General features: G+C 47.0%; 1 protein-coding gene across 3 annotated transcripts in view; it reads left to right on the plus strand.

The window, feature by feature from the left end:
* ZMYND8 (zinc finger MYND-type containing 8) overlaps positions 1-25,531 on the plus strand; it is a 602,889-nt gene that overhangs the window by 506,503 nt on the left and 70,855 nt on the right. For all 3 annotated transcript variants that reach the window (XM_069243462.1, XM_069243464.1, XM_069243463.1), the window contains exon 19: positions 2,736-2,975. In XM_069243462.1, the coding sequence (XP_069099563.1) occupies positions 2,736-2,975 (240 nt within the window). The remainder of the gene's footprint in view (positions 1-2,735; positions 2,976-25,531) is intronic.

Genomic DNA, 25,531 nt, shown 5'->3' on the forward strand with positions numbered 1-25,531 from the left:
GCACTACATACATTAGATGTCAAAAGAGCATTAATGTATTACATTGACAGAACAAAAAACATCAGAAAGACTAAACAACTCTTTATTGCATTTCAAAAACCTCATGCAGGAAACCCAATTTCAAAACAAGGTATAGCCAGATGGATAGTTAAATGCATCCAAATCTGCTACCTTAAAGCTAAACGACAGCTGCCCATTACACCAAGGGCACACTCAACCAGAAAGAAAGGTGCTACCATGGCCTTTCTAGGAAACATCCCAATGCAAGAAATATGTAAGGCAGCCACATGGTCTACGCCTCACACATTCACCAAGCACTACTGTGTAGACGTGTTATCCGCACAACAAGCCACAGTAGGTCAAGCCGTATTAAGGACATTATTTCAGACTACTTCCACTCCTACAGGCTGATCCACCGCTTTTGGGGAAATAACTGCTTACTAGTCTATGCAGAACATGCGTATCTACAGCGACAGATGCCATCGAACTGAAAATGTCACTTACCCAGTGTACATCTGTTCGTGGCATCAGTCGCAGTAGATTCGCATGTGCCCACCCGCCTCCCCGGGAGCCTGTAGCAGTTTGGAAGTTACCTTCAATTATTTATATATGTATCATCTCAACCTTAAATAGGTACATACTTAGTCACTCCATTGCATGGGCACTATTACTACAATTCAACTCCTACCTCACCCTCTGCGGGGAAAAACAATCGAAGATGGAGTCGACGCCCATGCGCAATGGAGACAAAAGGAGGAGTCACTCGGTCCCGTGACTCGAAAGACTTCTTCGAAGAAAAACAACTTGTAACACTCCGACCCAACACCAGATGGCGAGCTATTGCAGAACATGCGAATCTACTGCGACTGATGCCACGAACAGATGTACACTGGGTAAGTGACATTTTCATTTTTTACCTGGCAACACGGGGATAATCATTTTGTCAGCATGGAAGCTTGAGAAACCTTGATAGAATTTTAAAATGTGACTTGCACGTTATTCTTTTCCTACTGGCTAGTATTTAAACCCTAATTGAGGAATTTGGAGCATGCAAAGTCTAAGGTAATATTTAAATGTTAAGGGAATTGTTGTTTCTCAATTTATTTCTGCCCTGCAGCGATGAAATTGCTTGTAACTTGGCAGCTTATGTGACTCTGTCTGACCCATGACTAAAAAGGGCCAAAACCTAAAACACATACTTAAACTGAATAAAGAAAATGATGAGCATAGGGCGGTGTCTGAATTGTACCTTTTCACTAGTTATAAGACTACAAACCAAGGCCTTTTATTCTCTTCTACTTTTTTCTGTGTGTATGATGGGCCTCCGTTACCGTTATTTCACTTTTTGCACATCAGATCTATTTACTTGGTTGTGTGTGTCCACGCTTCCCTTGGCATTATGTATTCACTGCCATTGTTGTAATGTTGTATTCTGCATGCAGCACTGACGTAGTTTACCCTTTGTCGTGTTTGAGGGAGTATTGTAATCCATCATGGTATCTAAATTAATATTTGTAAACCCAATTGAAATCCTTGACAACATATAAAGCAACCATACAAATCCCTATAAACAAATCAAACATGACCATATAAAGTAACCACGTCTTGCTGCTTAATTTTCTGCTTCATTGAAAAGAGGAACGTAAAATGAAATGCTTCTATAGGCAAGCATAGATGCAAAACTACACTATTGCATTAGGTGGTCAACGACCTCATACATCCTAACATGCAGCACAGTGGAGACCTGCTTCGGTTTCTGTTAGTCCTGCTGCCTGGAGCGAGGTTTGTTTATGAAATAAAATGATAATCAAGAACCGGTATTAGAAGTAAGTAACTGTTCCTTATGACAAGTAAAGCAATACATGAAGGTCAAATGAAGGAATCGTTTTTCCCTGCTTCCAAGAACACACATCTTAAACGTTCATTCTTATCTCTATGGGATTTTTGTTCTTCTGCTGCTATGTGGGGGTCAGAGAAACATCCAACCCACACTAGCATATTTCAAGAAAAAAGTAATGCCAGAGTATATGGACAGTTAAGTACAAGTCCCATCCATAAAATGTATGTTTAAAAAAAAAAAAACTAATATTTTTTTTAACTTGGCTGGACAACGGGAAGTAAATCAGAAAAATCCTTCTTAAGTCAAGCAGATTTGTGCATGGGGCTGAAGAAATGTTGAGTTGGAAGAATCTGATATTTTCTCTTTCGTAAATGGGGGAAAAAGAAAGCAGGGTTTGGGCTATAAAGATAATTTATCTCCTCAGTCCCTTATTATGGTCCAGTGTGCCCAATGGTCCAATGTTTCCTTCTTATATCTATCTAGTACATTTGAATAATGATGTAAAAGATGAAAAACAAAATGTTAACCTTTGCAGGGGCAATTGATTGCATTTTGTTCTGTTTCAAAGGTGTTAAAAAACCGTGCACAGTGTTAATTTTATGAACATATGATGATAGAGAAATGGTGTTACAGGTGTAGAACGTTTGAAAAATGTAAGTATTTTTCCCCTGTAAATTAGCATTTTTATTTTAAGTAGATAAAATCTTCGGACCTGAATTCCACAAAAAAAGTATTTTTTTTGTGTGAACAGAATGTTATAATCTGTGAATAACATTCCATTTGTATTTGGCTTTTTCCTCTTCATGCCTCTATTTGTAACAAAAGAATAATATTATGAAATTGTGATTTATTGCATTGTTTTCTTTTAGTACAACTCACATTTTTTGTTTCTCAGAACTAACAATGGCAGAAATGCGTCAGAGCCTTGAGCAGGAACGTGATCGCCTTATAGCTGAAGTAAAAAAGCAGATGGAGATGGAAAAGCAACAGTCTGTAGATGAAACTAAGAAGAAACAGTGGTGTGCAAACTGTAAAAAGGAGGCAATCTTCTATTGCTGTTGGAATACTAGCTACTGTGATTACCCTTGCCAGCAGGCGCACTGGCCAGAACATATGAAATCTTGTACTCAGTCAGGTAAACTGAAAGAGGGAAAATTATAAGAAATTATCCTATTGTAAACTACAGTCCTTGTGCATATTATCTTGTATGTAGAATTTAACATCTTTAATCCTACTGTGTGTGAAACACATTCTGACCTATGGCTCTTTATGAAACTTATTATTGATATTTGCTAATCTATTACGTTATTTTTGTTCTAGTGTTACAAAGCGTATGCAGTGACATAATGATGTAGAAGGGACTAACATTACAAAAATTGATGCATTGACGACATTAATACATCTACAGCATTATTAGGTGTGGTCCTTAGCTCTGTAATACAAACGTCATCTCAGATTACTTTCAAATAGATACTGGACTGGTACCATAGCATTCCATATCCTGTGAGGCATTCAAAACATACATTTGTGGTATTCCTCTTCTCAATTATGTTGGTGATCTTAAATCCATTAAACTACAACTGCAACAAATTGATAAACCTTTAAAATCACTAAAAGAAACATATAGTAACACACTTGATTCAGACAGTTTAGCTGCCCTCAGTCAACATCAGTTGATTTTCAGGGAAGTGGCTGACTATGAGAGGATGTTTCTGAGCAAACATGTGATGAGGTGTCATGCGGGCTCAGAATGACCAGGTAAGATCCTTGCTGAGGTTCTCTTACAAACTATGCGACAGACAAATAACCAGCTTCTTTGGAATCTCAAAGGGGACATGTTCACGACCAATAATGAGATCCTTAATACCTGTGCCTCCCAATATGCCATCCTATACACTTTGTAGAACACCTCACCACACCCAGAATCTTACCTATAATAGAGATGATACAAAGTTAAGGAGCCTACTATTAGCTAGCGTATCTACCAGAATGAGATTACCGGAGGTAAGTAGGTTGTTCATTAGGGCAAAACATATGCTGCCCTCAATCACCAGGCAATATATGCCAGAGTCACTCTTAAGACCCCTGTAGACTTAAACAAATATTAGGTTCGGATAGTGGCAATGCTGAAAACCATTTCTAGCCCTAAAAATAAGTAAAGCCAGGCAACATTATTAGCAAGCCTCATTCCCCTGTTTGCATACGAGTAGAAACAGCAACGTGACTACATTTCTTGTCAATAAGGCACCAGCCATATCACAATTGAAAAAAGCAGCAGCATGCTTTTTTCTTAATTCACATGCTGTGTATTATTCTGTGATCTAATTATTGGGCCCTTTGGAGTTCTTTTTTAAAACTAGGGCAGTGTCGACCTCTTGGTGTCCTGTATTCCCTTTTGTGAAATCCAGCCCCTGCCTCAGAGTTCCCTTTGCTTGGTCCGCAATTGAGTCTGGAAGCTGTGCATGAACGTTTAAGATTGGCAAGAAAAAAAAAATCAAAGATTTGTTGTGGGATTATTGTCCAAACACCTTTAATCCTAAAAGAAAACCAAAGTTAGAGCACTGCCGTTGATGGAGAAGTTTCAACGAACATTGTTGAAGGAATTTTGGCTGTGCACCGATGACGAAAACCCTTAGGAATTAGAGGCAGTGCAGGGAGAAGTCCCTGCTGTCTGAGAGGTTGTAGAAATTGTGAGTGAGAAGGTGGCGAAGAAGTCACCTTTATGCAGAATGTTCTGAGTTGAAGAATTCTACATAACACAGTGGCCCAAAACATTAGGACGCAAGACTCTCAAAGCATAGTTATCGCAGGTAGGCTCAAACAAAAGGAAATTCATGTGTCGAGGTCGAAAGACACCATTGTTGGTAAACCCTCAGACCTGTCCTTGACTCTGAAAGGTTATCAAGAGTGCTGGACAGTCGTGGTTGGTGCCTGCTGGTGCAGGGAAGCAGCTTCTCTACTCCAAGGTAGATGCTGACGAAGTGGGGGGGAACCAAGTGCTGGCTGTCCTCCAAGGCAGTGGGTGGATGCACCACTGCAGCATGAGTCATGTCTTCGCAATTGTTGGGACAGGAGTATGCAGGCAAGGTTTTGCACCAAGTTCACAGGTAGTCCATAGTTCTTGCATCTTAGGCTCGTCTTTGTCTTTCTTCTTTTTTTGTAGTCAGGCGAATCAGTTCCTGGTGTCAGGGACCACATAAAAACGTAATTTAAGGGTATTAAGGGGAGTGTAGTGTGGTAGCCAATGGGATACTTACCCGTGAGGTGACCATATCACCTTGGATTAGCACTTCTTTTGGGGACTGGTCTTAGCCCTGTCCCAGAGTTCCTAATTCCACCAAAAAAGATGGTGAAACCCTTCCCTTGTGGAGCACATCAAGCAGCCCTCCTTAGGGGCATGACTAGCCTGGAGGTGCAACACACCCATTGCATAGATAACTGCCCACCTGCCATGCGCCTCAGGGCAGTGGATGTTCTGGGTTTGCCAGGTTTGCATATCAAAGGGTGGCAGAGGCTTTGAAACCTCCAGCCCAGATATGCTGATTTAGTAGCCATCCTGCTGGAGGAGGTGATAACACCTTCCTCTGGAGCAGACATTGTTTCTTGCCTTTAAAACCAAGGGCTGTCACCTCCAGGGGGTCAAACCTGTCTGTGGTGACAGGCTGGCCGATACCAGTGAGCCAGCATACTGGAAGACTAGCAGATTTCAGGGGGCACCTCTGCGGTGCCCTCTGGGTGCATGTCATAATAAATCTAATACTGGCATCAGTATGAATTCATTAAAGTGTGTTGTTTGATATTAAATACCATAGGTTTCAGTGAAGCCATTATGTAGCAGGGTAACTCGTAATGACCAGTGCCCAGTACATACCTTAAGATAGCTTCCCTGTTCACTTGTGATATCTAGTAATAGAACAATACATCACAGTGGCATATATGCTTAGGCAGATGTACCCTCACATGTATTATAATGCACCCTGTCTTAGGGCTCTTAGGCCTGCTGTAGGGTTGACTAATTATAATGACATGCAGTGGCCATCCAGCTCAGAATCTGTACTTGGTTATTAAACGGTATAACCATAAAAGAACATTAAAAGCACAACCATACAATGTTACAAATATAGAAAATTGGTAAGCTCAAAATGAAATGAATCGAGCCCCCAATAAGAGCAGATCAATCAGTCCAGAGTGCGTGGATCTCAAAACAGCATGTAAGATATCTAAAACAACAAATAAGACCTATTGTGAGTGCTGGATGCACTTAGGAGAAATTCAGGCTCTTCAGTAAAAGAGCAAAAAACTGCTTTCTAGCTAAACTGAAATATTGACAGAACAAAATGCATAGTGTCCTGCGGAGACCTATTGTCGCAGACGTAGGACAACATAGAACTAGAACAAACCCAACCCTTAGGTGATGCCAGTTAATGATGTAAAAGGTTACATCTTAACCTGGTCAAAACAAATTTATCCCTCCTGTTGGGGACCAGGGATAGATGGGGCTCCAACCCCTCAACCGTTTTAATTGACATATATGCTTGCACTGAAGGTTTCGTCAACTCTGCTGTTCACAGACTAGTGTGGTGTGCTCTAAAAATTGGGACTTCCCCTTTTACAGTTCAGAGAGCGACATCGAATGTAGTTTGGAAAATATATCCACTCTCCATATTTTAGCAAATGCTTCTTTCAGATAGGCCATCCAGGAAATTCTAAGCACTTGGTCAATGGACATGTAGTCCTGAACAATCTGTCTATTAAGTTCAACTCCCTCCCTAGCCCATATCTTAATCTAACACAGGAGGAGACTAAGGGCAGCTGTGTCCACTAAAAATCCTGTCCACGTTCCTTGTGGACTAAACAAGCCAGTGTACTATGGGGTACCTGCACCAACTGTCTTAAACATTGGTTTTCAGTGGTCTGGATTTTATCAATTCTCACATAACACCAGTCCTCACTACCATACAGAACCTGTGAAACACATTTGGCCTGATGGATCTTAGGAAGGTTACTTGGCGACCTTAAGCCCAACCTCTGCGCATAGCTGGTCACTGCTCCCATAGCCTTAACTAACGCAGACCTTCTACCTTCAATCAGGGGTTTCCAATATCTGGTCCCATCGAATAACACCCCCTGATAGGGAAAGGCTGGTACTTTAGTCAGGGTATGATTGGCCACCTTAAAAGTCTTAAAGCAAATGGTACCTGGGCCTATGACCCTGGCCTACGATTTGGTGAAATTAACAGCCAGGTGAAAAGACCCCATGAAAGCTACATACTTGTCCAGGAGTAGTTGCAATCCCACGACTGTACGAGCCATAAGGACAACATCGTCAGAATAAAGCAATACCGGGAACTATCTCAACTTCACTCTTGGACAGTATGCCGGGCAAAAAAAAAGTCTTGCTCAAGACCGTTTGTGTAAAGGATGAACAGAGAGGGCGCACAAATGCACTGCTGACAGACACCCCTACTAGTGGGAAAAGGATGAGAGTGGCCAGCCCTTCAGGTGATCCACACCAATGCTGAGGTACCAGAGTCCATATCCGTTAGAAGGTACACTATGTTCAGATCAACCCCTAATACAAGAAGCAAACCCAACAGCTTTGCATGATTAGCCCTGTCGAATGCGGACGTGAGGTCCATAAATGCCAGGTGGAAAGATTCCGACCGATCAACTGTATACTTATTGATGATTAAATAAAGGTTCAAACACTGGTCAACAGTTGACCTACCTGGCCTGAAGCCTTATTGATCCTCTGTAAAGATATTGTTGGCATTGGTCCACTTGGCCAGTGTACTTAAAATTATTCTCCCTAGGACCTTAACTACTGTGTCAATCAGTGAAATAGGGTGATAGCACTGGAGGTTGTTCTTACCCCCCCTTCTTGAACACTAGCACAATCACCGAAGTGGACCACGAAGGCAACATCCCCACCCGCGCAGCCGCATTCAGGACAAAGGTCAAAATTGGGCCCCAGATCTCGATGTTATTAAAAAATAAATTGGGGGGGAATCCAGTCAGGCCCAGGGGGCTTTTTTCGAGATAACGCAAGAATACCCTTGGTAACTTCCTCTAATGTGAAAAACACACAGGCCCTAATGTATAAAGCTAGCGCTTTATATGGTATATCAAAATGAGATATACCATGCAAAGAGTCCAGGGGTTCCCTTACTAGTAGACAGGTCCTGCTCTAGCAATCCCAAGGTGCTTCTTTGAGGGTAGTGCAGTTGAGCAGCCTTAGGCTTAGCAGAGAGGAGTGTGAAACATTTGCATATACACACAAGTCAATAAACAAGACACAGAACTCAAAATGGAGATCCACACCAATGTATAAAAATAGCAAGTATCTTTGTATATGTTTTGGCACCAGAATCAGTGTGATCAGGTAAGTATGTTTTGCAAGAGAAAGCTTTACAGGTCAGAAAAGTCGACAGTACAATTCTTGAAAGCTGCAATGTTATCCTATGGAGAAACAACAAATATGGCAACAGGTGTAGAGTACAGTGACTTACAAGACCAGTCTCCTGGACTTAAGGTGAGTGAGTATTGGGCAAAGGTCAGGCCCACACCAGCAGGTCATAACGGGTGGCACTGGGGCAGCCAGGTGCAGATGTGTAGTGTGCTGTTGGGTGCCCAATGTTAGTCAGTGGGGATTGGTCCAGTTGGAAAGAGGCTGCAGGTTACGACTAGGTGACTAGTTTGGGTGAGCCACCGAGTGGGCTCAGGACTTGGGATGCTCGGGACGTAGGGACACAAGTGGTTCTTCTCCTTGGTCCGACACAGCCGGGTGCAGAGGGTTCTTAGACCGTCAGGTGTCCGTCACTGGTGGTGGTAGAGGGGGCCCACAGAAACAGGCTGCAGGCTTGGACTGGAGGAACAGGCTGGATGAACCAACAAGTGGGCTCAAGTATCATGATCCTGGGGGATGCAGAGACACCAGTGGTCCTCTTCTCCTCTGTCGTGGGTGTCCGGGTGCAGAGATGCAGTGGACTGTCGGGAGGTGGTCGTGGATGAGGGGGGGTCTGCACAAAAATACTGTAGGCATCAGATTAAAGGTCGCAGTGGGGAAACCCACAGTGGACTTTGTATCTGGAGAGGCTGGGGACCAGGTTGGCACTTTTGGCCCACTTCAATACAGTCTGGGAGACTCAGGTGCAGTAGTGCGGTCTGGTGGTCCAGAGTCCTTTTCACTGGTTCTTGAGTGCCGGTAAGGATGCAGGAGAGCAGCTCCGCTACTCTGGGGGAGTTCTCTGGTGCTGGCGTGATGGCTGGCAATCTTCCCAGGCTATTGGAAGTTTCAGCAGATGGAGGATGAGGCGATTTTGGCGTGATTGTCTGAGTTAGCACAGACTGGCAGAGGTGGCGCCAAGTCCATCACCTGTCTTCAGTTCTCGCTTTTGCATCTTTGGAGAGTCTTTCTTCTTCAGGTCAGCTGGATCTGATTTCCTGGTGCCATGGCCTCCCCGAAATGCTGAATTTAGGGGTTGTAAGGAAATGCCTCCTTGGCATGGTTACCCCCTGACTTTTTGCCTTTGCTGATGCTATGTTTTGAATTGAAAGTGTGCTGAGGCCTGCTAACCAGGCCCCAGCACCAGTGTTCTTTCCCTAACCTGTACTTTTGATTCCACAATTGGCACACCCTGGCACCCAGATAAGTCCCTTGTAACTGGTACCTCTGGTACCAAGGGCCCTGATGCCAGGGAAGGTCTCTAAGGGCTGCAGCATGTATTATGCCACCCTAGAGACCCCTCACCCAGCACAGACACACTGCTTACCAGCTTGTGTGTGCTAGTGAGAACAAAATGAGTAAGTCGACATGGCACTCCCCTCAGGGTGCCATGCCAGCCTCTCACTGCCTATGCAGTATAGGTAAGACACCCCTCTAGCAGGCCTTACAGCCCTAAGGCAGGGTGCACTATACCATAGGTGAGGGTACCAGTGCATGAGCACTGTGCCCCTACAGTGTCTAAGCAAAACCTTAGACATTGTAAGTGCAGGGTAGCCATAAGAGTATATGGTCTGGGAGTCTGTTTTACACGAACTCCACAGCACCATAATGGCTACACTGAAAACTGGGAAGTTTGGTATCAAACTTCTCAGCACAATAAATGCACACTGATGCCAGGGTACATTTTATTGTAAAGTACACCACAGAGGGCACCTTAGAGGTGCCCCCTGAAACTTAACCGACTATCTGTGTAGGCTGACTGGTTCCAGCAGCCTGCCACACTAGAGACATGTTGCTGGCCCCATGGGGAGAGTGCCTTTGTCACTCTGAGGCCAGTAAAAAAAGCCTGCACTGGGTGGAGATGCTAACACCTCCCCCAGGCAGGAGCTGTAACACCTGGCGGTGAGCCTCAAAGGCTCACCCCTTTGTCACAGCACCGCAGGACACTCCAGCTAGTGGAGTTGCCCGGCCCCCACTTTTGGCGGCAAGGCCGGAGAAAATAATGAGAATAACAAGGAGGAGTCACTGGCCAGTCAGGACAGCCCCTAAGGTGTCCTGAGCTGAGGTGACTCTAACTTTTAGAAATCCTCCATCTTGCAGATGGAGGATTCCCCCAATAGGATTAGGGATGTGACCCCCTCCCCTTGGGAGGAGGCACAAAGAGGGTGTACTCACCCTCAGGGCTAGTAGCCATTGGCTACTAACCCCCCCAGACCTAAACACGCCCTTAAATTTAGTATTTAAGGGCTTCCCTGAACCTAAGATTTTAGATTCCTGCAACAACAAGAAGGACTGCCTAGCTGAAAACCCCTGCAGAGGAAGACCAGAAGACAACAACTGCCTTGGCTCCAGAAACTCACCGGCCTGTCTCCTGCCTTCCAAAGAACTCTGCTCCAGCGACGCCTTCCAAAGGGACCAGCGACCTCTGAATCCTCTGAGGACTGCCCTGCTTCGACGACGACAAGAAACTCCCGAGGACAGCGGACCTGCTCCAAAAAGACTGCAACTTTATCCAAAGGAGCAGCTTTAAAGAACCCTGCAATCTCCCCGCAAGAAGCGTGAGACTTGCAACACTGCACCCGGCGACCCTGACTCGGCTGGTGGAGAACCAACACCTCAGGGAGGACCCCCGGACTACTCTACGACTGTGAGTACCAAAACCTGTCCCCCCTGAGCCCCCACAGCGCCGCCTGCAGAGGGAATCCCGAGGCTTCCCCTGACCGCGACTCTCTGAAACCTAAGTCCCGACGCCTGGAAAAGACCCTGCACCCGCAGCCCCCAGGACCTGAAGGACCGGACTTTCACTGCAGAAGTGACCCCCAGGAGTCCCTCTCCCTTGCCCAAGTGGAGGTTTCCCCGAGGAAGCCCCCCCCTTGCCTGCCTGCAGCGCTGAAGAGATCCCTTGATCTCTCATTGACTTCCATTGCGAACCCGACGCTTGTTCTAACACTGCACCCGGCCGCCCCCGCGCTGCTGAGGGTGAAATTTCTGTGTGGGCTTGTGTCCCCCCCGGTGCCCTACAAAACCCCCTTGGTCTGCCCTCCGAAGACGCGGGTACTTACCTGCTGGCAGACTGGAACCGGGGCACCCCCTTCTCTCCATTGAAGCCTATGCGTTTTGGGCACCACTTTGAACTCTGCACCTGACCGGCCCTGAGCTGCTGGTGTGGTAACTTTGGGGTTGCTCTGAACCCCCAACGGTGGGCTACCTTGGACCAAGAACTGAACCCTGTAAGTGTCGTACTTACCTGGTAAAACTAACAAAAACTTACCTCCCCCAGGAACTGTGAAAATTGCACTAATTGTCCACTTTTAAAATAGCTATTTGTGAATAACTTGAAAAGTATACATGCAATTGAAATGATTCAAAGTTCCTAATGTACTTACCTGCAATACCTTTCAAACAAGATATTACATGTTAAATTTGAACCTGTGGTTCTTAAAATAAACTAAGAAAAGATATTTTTCCATACAAAACCTATTGGCTGGATTTGTCTCTCATTTATTGTCTATGTGTATGTACAACAAATGCTTAACACTACTCCTTGGATAAGCCTACTGCTCGACCACACTACCACAAAATAGAGCATTAGTATTATCTCTTTTTACCACTATTTTACCTCTAAGGGGAACCCTTGGACTCTGTGCATGCTATTCCTTACTTTGAAATAGCACATACAGAGCCAACTTCCTACATTGGTGGATCAGCGGTGGGGTACAAGACTTTGCATTTGCTGGACTACTCAGCCAATACCTGATCACACAACAAATTCCAAAATTGTCATTAGAAATTGATTTTTGCAATTTGAAAAGTTTTCTAAATTCTTAAAAGTCCTGCTAGGGCCTTGTGTTAGTCCCTGTTAGCATTTTCTTTTAGAGTTTAAAAGTTTGGTAAAAGTTTGAATTAGATTCTGGAACTAGTTTTAGTTTCTTAAAAAGTATTCCAACTTTTAGAAGCATAATGTCTAATACAGATGTAAATGTGGTGGAACTCGACACCACACCTTACCTCCATCTACAGAGGAGAGAGCTAAGGTCACTCTGTAAACTAAAGAAAATAGCAATGGGCTCCAGACCTTCCAAACTACAGCTCCAGGAGCTGTTGGCAGAGTTTGAAAGAGCCAACCCCTCTGAGGATGGCAACACAGAGGATGATGATAGTGACTTGGAGGGTGATTCCCCCCCACCAGTCCTATCTAGGGAGAACAGGGCTTCTCAAGCCCTGACTCCACAAATAATAGTCAGAGATGCTGGTTCCCTCACAGGAGGGACCAACAACTCTGAAATCACTGAGGATAACTCCAGTGAAGAGGACATCCAGTTAGCCAGGATGGCCAAAAGATTGGCTTTGGAAAGACAGATCCTAGCCATAGAAAGGGAAAGACAAGAGATGGGCCTAGGACCCATCAATGGTGGCAGCAACATAACTAGGGTCAGAGATTCTCCTGACATGTTGAAAATCCCCAAAGGGATTGTAACTAAATATGAAGATGGTGATGACATCACCAAATGGTTCACAGCTTTTGAGAGGGCTTGTGAAACCAGAAAAGTGAACAAATCTCACTGGGGTGCTCTCCTTTGGGAAATGTTCACAGGAAAGTGTAGGGATAGACTCCTCACACTCTCTAAAAAAGATGCAGAATCTTATGACCTCATGAAGGGTACCCTGATTGAGGGCTTTGGATTCTCCACTGAGGAGTATAGGATTAGATTCAGGGGGGCTCAAAAATCCTCGAGCCAGACCTGGGTTGACTTTGTAGACTACTCAGTAAAAACACTAGATGGTTGGATTAAAGGAAATGGTGTAAATGATTATGATGGGCTGTACAATTTATTTGTGAAAGAACACCTATTAAGTAATTGTTTCAATGATAAACTGCATCAGCATCTGGTGGACCTAGGACCAATTTCTCCCCAAGAATTGGGAAAGAAGGCGGACCATTGGGTCAAGACTAGGGTGTCCAAAACTTCCACAGGGGGTGACCAAAAGAAAGGGGTCACAAAACCTCCCCAGGGGAAAGGTGGTGAGACAGCCAAAAATAAAAATAATAAAGAGTCTTCTACAGGCCCCCAAAAACCTGCACAGGAGGGTGGGCCCAGAGCCTCTTCACAAAACAATCCTGGGTACAAGGGTAAAAACTTTGATCCCAAAAAGGCCTGGTGTCGAAACTGTAGTCAGTCTGGACACCAAACTGGAGACAAGGCCTGTCCCAAGAAAGATACCACTTCTAACTCCCATCCAGCTAAAACTGGAATGGCCAGTCTCCAAGTGGGATCAACAGTGTGCCCAGAGCAAATCAGGTGTCACACTGAAGCTAAATTAGTCTCTGAGGGTGGGGTGGATTTAGCCACACTGGCTGCCTGGCCCCCTAACATGAAAAAATACAGGCAGCAGCTCTTAATTAATGGGACAAGTGTAGAGGGCCTGAGGGATACAGGTGCCAGTGTCACCATGGTGACAGAGAAACTGGTTTCCCCTGGCCAATACCTGGCTGGACAAACTTATCCAGTCACCAACGCTGACAATCAGACTAAAGTACATCCCATGGCTATGGTAACTTTAGAGTGGGGAGGGGTCAAAGGCCTGAAACAGGTGGTGGTCTCCTCAAATATCCCAGTAGACTGTTTGCTTGGAAATGACCTGGAGTCCTCAGCATGGGCTGAGGTAGAACTGAAAACCTATGCAGCCATGCTGGGTATCCCTGAACTGGTGTGTGTCAAGACTAGGGCACAGTGCAAGGCACAGGGTGAAAAAGTAGAGCTGGAGTCTGGAAAAATGGCCCAGCCTACCAAGAGAAAAGGAAAGTCAGCTGGGAAACCAACTGCAACACAACACCAAAAAGAGAACCTCTCTTCTCAGGAAGAAGTTCTGCCCTCTGAGGGAACTGAGCCTATGGAGCTGGAACCTTATCAGGTTGAGCTCTTGGGCCCAGGGGGACCCACAAGGGAAGAGTTGTGTAAGGGACAAGAAACCTGTCCCTCTCTTGAAGGCCTTAGGCAGCAAGCTGCTGAAGAGTCCAAAGGCAAGAAAAATGGAACACATAGGGTCTATTGGGAAGATGGACTCCTGTACACTGAGGCAAGAGATCCCAAACCTGGTGCCACTAGGAGAGTGGTAGTGCCTCAGGGTTTCAGAGAGTTTATTCTGACCTTAGCCCATGATATTCCCCTTGCTGGGCATTTGGGACAAACCAAGACGTGGGAGAGGTTAGTCAACCACTTCTACTGGCCCAATATGTCCCAGAAGGTTAAGGAGTTTTGCCTCTCCTGCCCCACCTGTCAATCCAGTGGTAAGACAGGTGGGCAATCAAAGGCCCCCCTCATTCCACTTCCAGTGGTGGGGGTCCCCTTTGAAAGAGTGGGTGTGGACATAGTTGGTCCACTAGAACCTCCCACAGCCTCAGGAAATATGTACATCCTAGTAGTAGTGGATCATGCTACTAGGTATCCTGAAGCTATTCCCCTTAGGTCGACTACTGCCCCTGCAGTAGCCAAGGCCCTCATTGGTATCTTTACCAGAGTGGGTTTCCCTAAGGAGGTGGTGTCTGACAGAGGTACCAACTTCATGTCAGCATACCTAAAACACATGTGGAATGAGTGTGGAGTGACTTACAAATTCACTACACCATATCATCCACAAACTAATGGCCTTGTTGAGAGATTCAACAAGACATTAAAGGGCATGATCATGGGGCTCCCAGAAAAACTCAAAAGGAGATGGGATGTCCTCCTGCCATGTCTGCTTTTCGCTTACAGAGAGGTGCCTCAGAAGGGAGTAGGATTCTCACCCTTTGAACTTCTGTTTGGCCACCCTGTAAGGGGACCACTTGCTCTTGTTAAAGAAGGCTGGGAGAGACCTCTTCATGAGCCTAAACAAGACATAGTGGACTATGTACTTGGCCTTCGCTCAAGAATGGCAGAGTACATGGAAAAGGCAAGTAAAAACCTTGAGGCCAGCCAACAACTCCAGAAGTTGTGGTATGACCAAAAGGCTGCACTGGTTGAATTTCAACCAGGGCAGAAAGTCTGGGTTCTGGAGCCTGTGGCTCCCCGGGCACTCCAGGACAAATGGAGTGGCCCTTACCCAGTACTAGAAAGGAAGAGTCAGGTCACCTACCTGGTGGACCTGGGCACAAGCAGGAGCCCCAAGAGGGTGATCCATGTGAACCGCCTTAAGCTCTTCCATGACAGGGCTGATGTAAATCTGTTGATGGTGACAGATGAGGACCAGGAAGCTGAGAGTGAACCTCTCCCTGATCTCCTCTCATCAGACCCTAAAGATGGCTCTGTAGATGGAGTGATCTACTCAGACACCCTCTCTAGCCAACAGAGGTCTGACTGTAGGAAGGTCCTGCAGCAGTTTGCTGAACTCTTTTCCCTAACCCCTGGTCAGACACACCTGTGTACCCATGATGTGGACACAGGAGACAGCATGCCTGTCAAAAACAAAATATTTAGACAGTCTGACCAAGTTAAGGAAAGCATCAAGGTGGAAGTCCACAAGATGCTGGAATTGGGAGTAATTGAGTACTCTGACAGCCCCTGGGCTAGCCCAGTGGTCTTAGTCCCCAAACCTCACACCAAAGAAGGAAAGAGAGAGATGAGGTTTTGTGTGGACTACAGAGGTCTCAACTCTGTCACCAAGACAGATGCTCATCCCATTCCTAGAGCTGATGAGCTAATAGACAAATTAGGGGCTGCCAAATTCTTAAGTACCTTTGACTTAACAGCAGGGTACTGGCAAATCAAAATGGCCCCTGGAGCAAAAGAAAAGACAGCATTCTCCACACCTGATGGGCATTATCAGTTCACTGTTATGCCCTTTGGTTTAAAGAATGCCCCTGCCAGGAAGGTTCCAAAGGTTGGTGAATCAAGTCCTTGCTGGGCTGGAATCCTTTAGTGCAGCTTATCTTGATGATATTGCTGTCTTCAGCTCCACCTGGCAGGATCACCTGGTCCACCTAAAGAAGGTTTTGAAGGCTCTGCAATCTGCAGGCCTCTCTATCAAGGCATCCAAATGCCAGATAGGGCAGGGAACTGGGGTTTACTTGGGACACCTTGTAGGTGGAGGCCAAGTTCAGCCACTCCAGCCTAAGATCCAGACTATTCTGGACTGGGCAGCTCCAAAAACCCAGACTCAAGTCAGGGCATTCCTTGGCTTGACTGGGTACTACAGGAGGTTTGTGAAGGGATATGGATCCATTGTGACAGCCCTCACAGAACTCACCTCCAAGAAAATGCCCAAGAAAGTAAACTGGACTGTAGAATGCCAACAGGCCTTTGACACCCTGAAACAAGCTATGTGCACAGCACCAGTTCTAAAAGCTCCAGATTACTCCAAGCAGTTCATTGTGCAAACAGATGCCTCTGAACATGGGATAGGGGCAGTTTTGTCCCAAACAAATGATGATGGCCTTGACCAGCCTGTTGCTTTCATTGGCAGGAGGTTACTCCCCAGGGAGCAGCGTTGGAGTGCCATTGAGAGGGAGGCCTTTGCTGTGGTTTGGTCCCTGAAGAAGCTGAGACCATACCTCTTTGGTACTCACTTCCTAGTTCAGGTTGACCACAGACCTCTCAGATGGCTGATGCAAATGAAAGGTGAAAATCCAAAACTGTTGAGGTGGTCCATCTCTCTACAGGGAATGGACTTTGTAGTGGAACACAGACCTGGGACTGCCCATGCCAATGCAGATGGCCTTTCCAGGTTCTTCCACTTAGAAAATGAAGACTCTCTTGGGAAAGGTTAGTCTCATCCTCTTTCGTTTGGGGGGGGGGGTTGTGTAAGGAAATGCCTCCTTGGCATGGTTACCCCCTGACTTTTTGCCTTTGCTGATGCTATGTTTTGAATTGAAAGTGTGCTGAGGCCTGCTAACCAGGCCCCAGCACCAGTGTTCTTTCCCTAACCTGTACTTTTGATTCCACAATTGGCACACCCTGGCACCCAGATAAGTCCCTTGTAACTGGTACCTCTGGTACCAAGGGCCCTGATGCCAGGGAAGGTCTCTAAGGGCTGCAGCATGTATTATGCCACCCTAGAGACCCCTCACCCAGCACAGACACACTGCTTACCAGCTTGTGTGTGCTAGTGAGAACAAAATGAGTAAGTCGACATGGCACTCCCCTCAGGGTGCCATGCCAGCCTCTCACTGCCTATGCAGTATAGGTAAGACACCCCTCTAGCAGGCCTTACAGCCCTAAGGCAGGGTGCACTATACCATAGGTGAGGGTACCAGTGCATGAGAACTGTGCCCCTACAGTGTCTAAGCAAAACCTTAAACATTGTAAGTGCAGGGTAGCCATAAGAGTATATGGTCTGGGAGTCTGTTTTACACGAACTCCACAGCACCATAATGGCTACACTGAAAACTGGGAAGTTTGGTATCAAACTTCTCAGCACAATAAATGCACACTGATGCCAGGGTACATTTTATTGTAAAGTACACCACAGAGGGCACCTTAGAGGTGCCCCCTGAAACTTAACCGACTATCTGTGTAGGCTGACTGGTTCCAGCAGCCTGCCACACTAGAGACATGTTGCTGGCCTAATGGGGAGAGTGCCTTTGTCACTCTGAGGCCAGTAACAAAGCCTGCACTGGGTGGAGATGCTAACACCTCCCCCAGGCAGGAGCTGTAACACCTGGCGGTGAGCCTCAAAGGCTCACCCCTTTGTCACAGCACCGCAGGACACTCCAGCTAGTGGAGTTGCCCGGCCCCCACTTTTGGCGGCAAGGCCGGAGAAAATAATGAGAATAACAAGGAGGAGTCACTGGCCAGTCAGGACAGCCCCTAAGGTGTCCTGAGCTGAGGTGACTCTAACTTTTAGAAATCCTCCATCTTGCAGATGGAGGATTCCCCCAATAGGATTAGGGATGTGACCCCCTCCCCTTGGGAGGAGGCACAAAGAGGGTGTACTCACCCTCAGGGCTAGTAGCCATTGGCTACTAACCCCCCCAGACCTAAACACGCCCTTAAATTTAGTATTTAAGGGCTTCCCTGAACCTAAGATTTTAGATTCCTGCAACAACAAGAAGAAGGACTGCCTAGCTGAAAACCCCTGCAGAGGAAGACCAGAAGACAACAACTGCCTTGGCTCCAGAAACTCACCGGCCTGTCTCCTGCCTTCTAAAGAACTCTGCTCCAGCGACGCCTTCCAAAGGGACCAGCGACCTCTGAATCCTCTGAGGACTGCCCTGCTTCGACGACGACAAGAAACTCCCGAGGACAGCGGACCTGCTCCAAAAAGACTGCAACTTTATCCAAAGGAGCAGCTTTAAAGAACCCTGCAATCTCCCCGCAAGAAGCGTGAGACTTGCAACACTGCACCCGGCGACCCCGACTCGGCTGGTGGAGAACCAACACCTCAGGGAGGACCCCCGGACTACTCTACGACTGTGAGTACCAAAACCTGTCCCCCCTGAGCCCCCACAGCGCCGCCTGCAGAGGGAATCCCGAGGCTTCCCCTGACCGCGACTCTCTGAAACCTAAGTCCCGACGCCTGGAAAAGACCCTGCACCCGCAGCCCCCAGGACCTGAAGGACCGGACTTTCACTGCAGAAGTGACCCCCAGGAGTCCCTCTCCCTTGCCCAAGTGGAGGTTTCCCCGAGGAAGCCCCCCCCTTGCCTGCCTGCAGCGCTGAAGAGATCCCTTGATCTCTCATTGACTTCCATTGCGAACCCGACGCTTGTTCTAACACTGCACCCGGCCGCCCCCGCGCCGCTGAGGGTGAAATTTCTGTGTGGGCTTGTGTCCCCCCCGGTGCCCTACAAAACCCCCCTGGTCTGCCCTCCGAAGACGCGGGTACTTACCTGCTGGCAGACTGGAACCGGGGCACCCCCTTCTCTCCATTGAAGCCTATGCGTTTTGGGCACCACTTTGAACTCTGCACCTGACCGGCCCTGAGCTGCTGGTGTGGTAACTTTGGGGTTGCTCTGAACCCCCAACGGTGGGCTACCTTGGACCAAGAACTGAACCCTGTAAGTGTCGTACTTACCTGGTAAAACTAACAAAAACTTACCTCCCCCAGGAACTGTGAAAATTGCACTAATTGTCCACTTTTAAAATAGCTATTTGTGAATAACTTGAAAAGTATACATGCAATTGAAATGATTCAAAGTTCCTAATGTACTTACCTGCAATACCTTTCAAACAAGATATTACATGTTAAATTTGAACCTGTGGTTCTTAAAATAAACTAAGAAAAGATATTTTTCTATACAAAACCTATTGGCTGGATTTGTCTCTGAGTGTGTGTACCTCATTTATTGTCTATGTGTATGTACAACAAATGCTTAACACTACTCCTTGGATAAGCCTACTGCTCGACCACACTACCACAAAATAGAGCATTATTATTATCTCTTTTTACCACTATTTTACCTCTAAGGGGAACCCTTGGACTCTGTGCATGCTATTCCTTACTTTGAAATAGCACATACAGAGCCAACTTCCTACAGGGGTGTTTTGGGGAGTATAGGGTACTAGCCAATGGGCTACTGACCCCTGGGGTCACTATATACCCTATATGATCATTTCCTGTGGGGAATGAGCATAACCCTGTCCCAGACTGCCTAATTCTGCCAACAAGATGGCAGATTTCTAAATGTGGTGTCCACATCAGGCAGCTCACCTTATGGGTAGGACTGACCTAAGGGTTGGACACACCTACCAATTTCCCCACCTGCCAAGGTGCCAAACGGGCCTGGGGCACAGAGGTCGGCATTCTCTTCTTTGAGGGAAGCCAGCTCTACATATCAAGGGTGGTGAGCTTTTATGAAGTCCTCAGGCTTGGCATGCAAATTCAGAGGTCATCCTGTTGGGAGGGGTGTGTTAACACCCCTGCCAGAGTAGACTTTGTTTCTGTCTGCCCGAGAGCAAAGGCTCTCACCCCTGTGGGTCAGAAACATGTCTAGTGGTGGAAGGCCAGTTAGAACTGGTCAGTTGGCACACTGGCAGGTGGTAGGTTTTCAGGAGGCATCTCCAAGGAGCCTTCTGGGTGCTTGTGTGAATTAATCCATCACATGAATCATGAGGGTTTATTAATAAAAGATGTTTGTTACCAAATATCCTTATTTTCAGTGAAGGCATCATGTAACTGGGGAACTCGTAGTGACCAGTGTCCAGCACGTATCCTTAAAATGGCTTCCCTTTTCACTCACTATGTCTGAGAATCGACAAGGAATCGTGGGGGCATATCTGCTCTTGCAGATAAGTCCTCACATGTAGTATAATGCACCCTGCCTTTGGGCTGGAAGGCCTGCTGTAGGGGTGACTTACAGATATTGCATGCAGTGTTAGGGGGCATGGTACACAGATGTGTGCCTTGTCGTTTTTTCATTTTTAACTTCATCAAGACACACATTCTGCAATGGCAGTCTGCATATGCTAGGTGAGGGGGCCATGAGGGTGGCAAAATACTTGATGCAGCCCTTGCGGACCCTTTTTGGTACCCCGGAGTTAGGTATCGGGGGTACCATTTACTAGGGACTTGTAGGGGTGCCAAAAGAACAATGGATTAAACCCAGATCTGTGATTGGGGGTGAGTGTTTGCATTGTTCAGCATTCTGTCAATCATCCTGTTGTGTTGCTAAAGTTGCCTTAAGTGGGAAGGGTATGCCCAGACGTGGGCCCCTTGCTCACTATGCCACTTGAGTCAAGCTAGCATGGCTGATGAAGGGTGATACCCTGAAACCGGTCCCAGGATGCTTGTTTCCGATCCAGGGAGGACCTAGCCTGGCAGTTCGGGCTGGACTGTTCCCATGGGGACAGGGTCGAGACTGATTTGCACATGGCTGGGTCCAAACTGGGGTGGCATGCTGAGCAAAAGAATGATGGATTAAACCAAGATCTGTGACTGGGGGTGAGTGTTTGCATTGTTCAGCACTCCATCCATCATCCTTTTGTGTTGCTAAAGGTGCCAAAAGTATGGCCAATTGGGAAACAATTGCACAGTTTTAGAGAAAGAGATCTGGTACTGGGTACCGGGTTAGAAGGAACCCAGTGTACTTTAAGTCAGAATTGCATCCGATACCATATAAAAAGTGGGGGTGATCATGTCAAAAAGAGTCACTTTCCTACACCTGACTGCTTTCCAATTCTTCTCCGTCTTCTGTGTCATCAGTTACCCCAAAGTTATAAACCCCTTCAAAGTGGTCAATCCATTGCTGTTCTGAAATGTGGTGGCAAATTGCCGGACCATTTCTTTCTGCAAACAGGGCCTATTAATCATCCTCCAGAAAAGTTAGCTGTCTCTGAATTCACATGCCTGGTCTAGCTCCCTCCCATGAGGATTCTCATAATGAAGATTTATGATTGGCTAGGGCCTTTTTTTAAACTTTTTTTTTTTAAATGTATTTATTGATTTATTGTGCATAGAAAAAGACAACATACAACAAAACATGACAGCCCGCAAATCTAGACGCAAGCGAATATCTAAGTCTAAGCTCCCCACAATTCCTGGGCGCCACCTGTTGAAAAGGATTACAAATAAGTCATTGGTTCATGCACCATAGCAAGGCTCACCACAGATCACTAGTGGCCCCAGTCTCTGCAAAATAGGCACAACTGCCACTGAACTGTCTCAAGGCGGTACACAACTTATCCATCGGGCTATAGCCAAATACAAAACTTGCAAATGAAAGGAAGAAGAGTAACCGGAAAGAAGGCAGGCAGAAGAAGAGCACAGAAGCGCATATAACAAACCAATGTCACATTTCCCACACCCCCGAGAGAGAGCGAAGGCACACAAAACTCCTAGTTGTGCATTCAGTCACGAAGTACCAACTCAGCCATCCTTCTAGGCATCCAGACAAGAGCGCAGCGGAGCCCATATATCCTTGGGCCGGGAACCCTCCGGGGTCAGCTCCCAAAAAATCGTCAGCTGCTCTTGACAAAAGAAGGCATCGCGCAGCCAATCAGAGCCCCGAGGGGCCCAACCCCGACCCTGACCCCAACACATCGCAACTCTGCGCAAGCTAGGGCCTTTTTATATGCCTGCCAACACAAAGCAATGAGGTTCCTATCTCTAGGGACCTGCTTAGGGGGCAACTTTAGATGCCAGACACCATGAACAATCCATATCAAATCACTTGAGGTTCTGTGATGCCGACCTTGACACCGGTACCAACAGTAACTCTAGAATGCTACAGTCAATATCTGCGAATGCTTGCAAAACATTCCTCTCTGGAGCCCTCGGATCCAGACAGGTAGAGATCTCATGCTGCTAGCTGGAGAAAAGTGAAAATTTGAATTGTGAGGGTTACTCCTGTGTCCATTTAAGTTTCCTCCCCTGATTAACAACGGGGAGCCCCCTTTGCACCACAGCAAACACCCTATGAACATTTGCACCTGCAATAGCTAGGGACAAGGGATTATGATCACTGAAGGGGCTGTGAATAGCATTATAATTGGAGTTGAACACAAACAGTGGGGCTGAGACAAACATATAATCTATACTAGACCTACAACCCCTCCCTTTAAATGTAGACACAATATCTGGGTTCTGGGAATTAACCAGCTTCTCTAGAGCAAAAACAAGGTTGTTAGAATCTAAAGTAGGAGTGAACTCTAGGACCTCCCGTGTATGAGCCAGGTGGAGCCCCTCCTTCAGAGTATTTTTAGGAACAGTCCCACCTAATGATAGAGGGCAATCACATAAATCACAGTTAAATTCAACCACAAGCACTACCATCTCCCTTTTAGGTCCCTGCTTCAGCAGTGAGTCAATAATGGATCGCAAACAGTGAGAACTGGGAATCCCATGTTGCCCAGCCTGAGCATTGTGTAGGAAAATGGCTCCCTGTTGCAGTTACCCCCCACTTTTTGCCTAATATTGATGCTGACTTGACTGAGAAGTGTGCTGGGACCCTGCTATCCAGGCCCCAGCACCAGTGTTCTTTCACTAGAAATATACCATTGTTTCCTTAATTGGCACACCCCTGGCACACAGATAAGTCCCTCGTAAAAGGTACCAGTGGTACCAAGGGCCCTGTGACCAGGGAAGGTCCCTAATGGCTGCAGCATGTGTTGTGCCACCCTAAGGGACCCCTCACCTAACACAGGCACACTGCCATTGCAGATTGTGTGGGTTGGTGGGGAGAAAAAGGCAAAGTCGACATGGCACCTCCCTCAGGATGCCATGCACACAAAATACTGCCTGTGCTTAGGTAAGTCACCCCTCTAGCAGGCCTTACAGCACTAAGGCAGTGTGCACTATACCACAGGTGAGGGCATAGCTGCATGAGCAATATGCCCCTACAGTGTCTTAAGTCCATTCTTAGACATTGTAAGTACAGTGTGGCCATATTAAGTATATGGTCTAGGAGTTTGTCTAAACCGAACTGCACAGCTCCATAATGGCTACACTGAATACTGGGAAGTTTGCTATCAAACATCTCAGAATAATAAACCCACACTGATGCCAGTGTTTGATTTATTACAAAATGCACACACAGGGCATCCTAGAAGATGCCCCCTGTAATTTACCCAGCCTGCCACTAAGACGAGTTTCTGCCCCCCTGGTGTGAGAGCCTTTGTGCTCTCTGACGGCAGAAACAAAGCCTGCACTAGGTAGAGGCGCTTCTCACCTCCCCTGCAGGAACTGTAACACCTGGCGGTGAGCCTCAAAGGCTCATGCCTTTTGTTACAGCACCCCAGGGCATCCCAGCTAGTGGAGATGCCCGCCCCTCTGGACACAGCCCCCACTTTTGGCAGCAAGTCCAGAGCGGATAATGAGAAAAACTAGGAGTCGTCACGCACCAGTCAGGACAGCCCCTAAGGTGCCCTGAGCTGAGGTGATCCCTACCTTTAGAAATCCTCCATCTTGGTTTTGGAGAATTCCCCCAATAGGATTAGGGATGTGCCCCCCTCCCCTCAGGGAGGAGACACAAAGAGGGTGTAGCCACCCTCCAGGACAGTAGCCATTGGCTACTGCCCTCCTGCCCCTAACAACACCCCTAAATATAGTATTTAGGGGCGACCCAGAACCCAGGAAATCTGATTCCTGCAACCTGAACCAAGAAGGACTGCTGACCTGAAAGCCCTGCAGAGACGACGGAGATGACAACTGCTTGGCCCCAGCCCTACCAGGCTGTCTCCTGACTTAAGGAGAACTGCAACAGCGACGCATCCAACAGGGACCAGCAGCCTCTGAAGCCTCAGAGGACTGCCCTGAACCTAAGGACCAAGAAACTCCTGTGAACAGCGGCTCTGTTAAAATCCAGCAACAACTTTGCAACTTTCTTGCAACTTTTAAAGACTTCACTCTTCCCGCCGGAAGCGTGAGACTTCACCCTCTGCACCCAACGCCCACTGACTCCCAGGCAACTGCGACCTCATGAGTAGCCCAAGACGACCCCCCTGGACCTCCACAGCGATGCATGCAGAGAGAATCCAGAGGCTCCCCCTGACCGCGACTGCCTGTAACAAGGAACCCGACGCCTGGACCAAGCACTGCACCCGCAGCCCCCAGGACCAGAAGGAACCGTACGTCAGTGCAGGAGGGACCACCAGGCGACACTTTGCCTTGCCCAGTCAGTGGCTGGCCAGAGAAGCCCCCCTGTGCCCTGCCTGCACCGCTAGAGTGACCCCCGGGTCCCTCCATTGATTCCTATTCAAAACCCGATGCCTGCTTTGCACACTGCACCCGGCCGCCCCTGTGCCGCTGAGGGTGTGTTCTGTGTGCCTACTCGTGTCCCCCCAGTGCTCTACAAAACCCCCCTGGTTTGCCCTCCGAGGACACGGGTACTTACCTGTTGGCAGACTGGAACCGGAGCACCCCTGTTCTTCATCGGCGCCTATGTGTTGTGGACCCTCCTTTCACCTCTGCACCTGACCGGCCCTGTGTTGCTGGTGCGGTAACTTTGGGGTTGCCTTGAACCCGCAACGGTGGGCTGCCTATGCCCAGGAACTTGAACTTGTAAGTGTCTTACTTACCTGTCGAACTAACCATTACTTACCTCCCCCAGGAACTGTTGATTTTTGCAGTGTCCACTTTTAAAATAGCTTATTGCCATTTTAACAAAAACTGTATATGTTATTGCTCTAATTCAAAGTTTCCTTACCTGTGTGGGGTACCTTGCATTTTATGTATTTACTTCAAATCTTGAACTTGTGGTTCTAAAAATAAATTTAGAAAACATATTTTTCTAAATAAAAACTATTGGCCTGGAGTTAAGTCTGAGTGTGTGTTCCTCATTTATTGCCTGTGTGTGTACAACAAATGCTTAACACTACCCTCTGATAAGCCTACT

Source organism: Pleurodeles waltl, chromosome 7 (assembly GCF_031143425.1).
Source record: "Pleurodeles waltl isolate 20211129_DDA chromosome 7, aPleWal1.hap1.20221129, whole genome shotgun sequence".
Taxonomy (NCBI): domain Eukaryota; kingdom Metazoa; phylum Chordata; class Amphibia; order Caudata; family Salamandridae; genus Pleurodeles; species Pleurodeles waltl.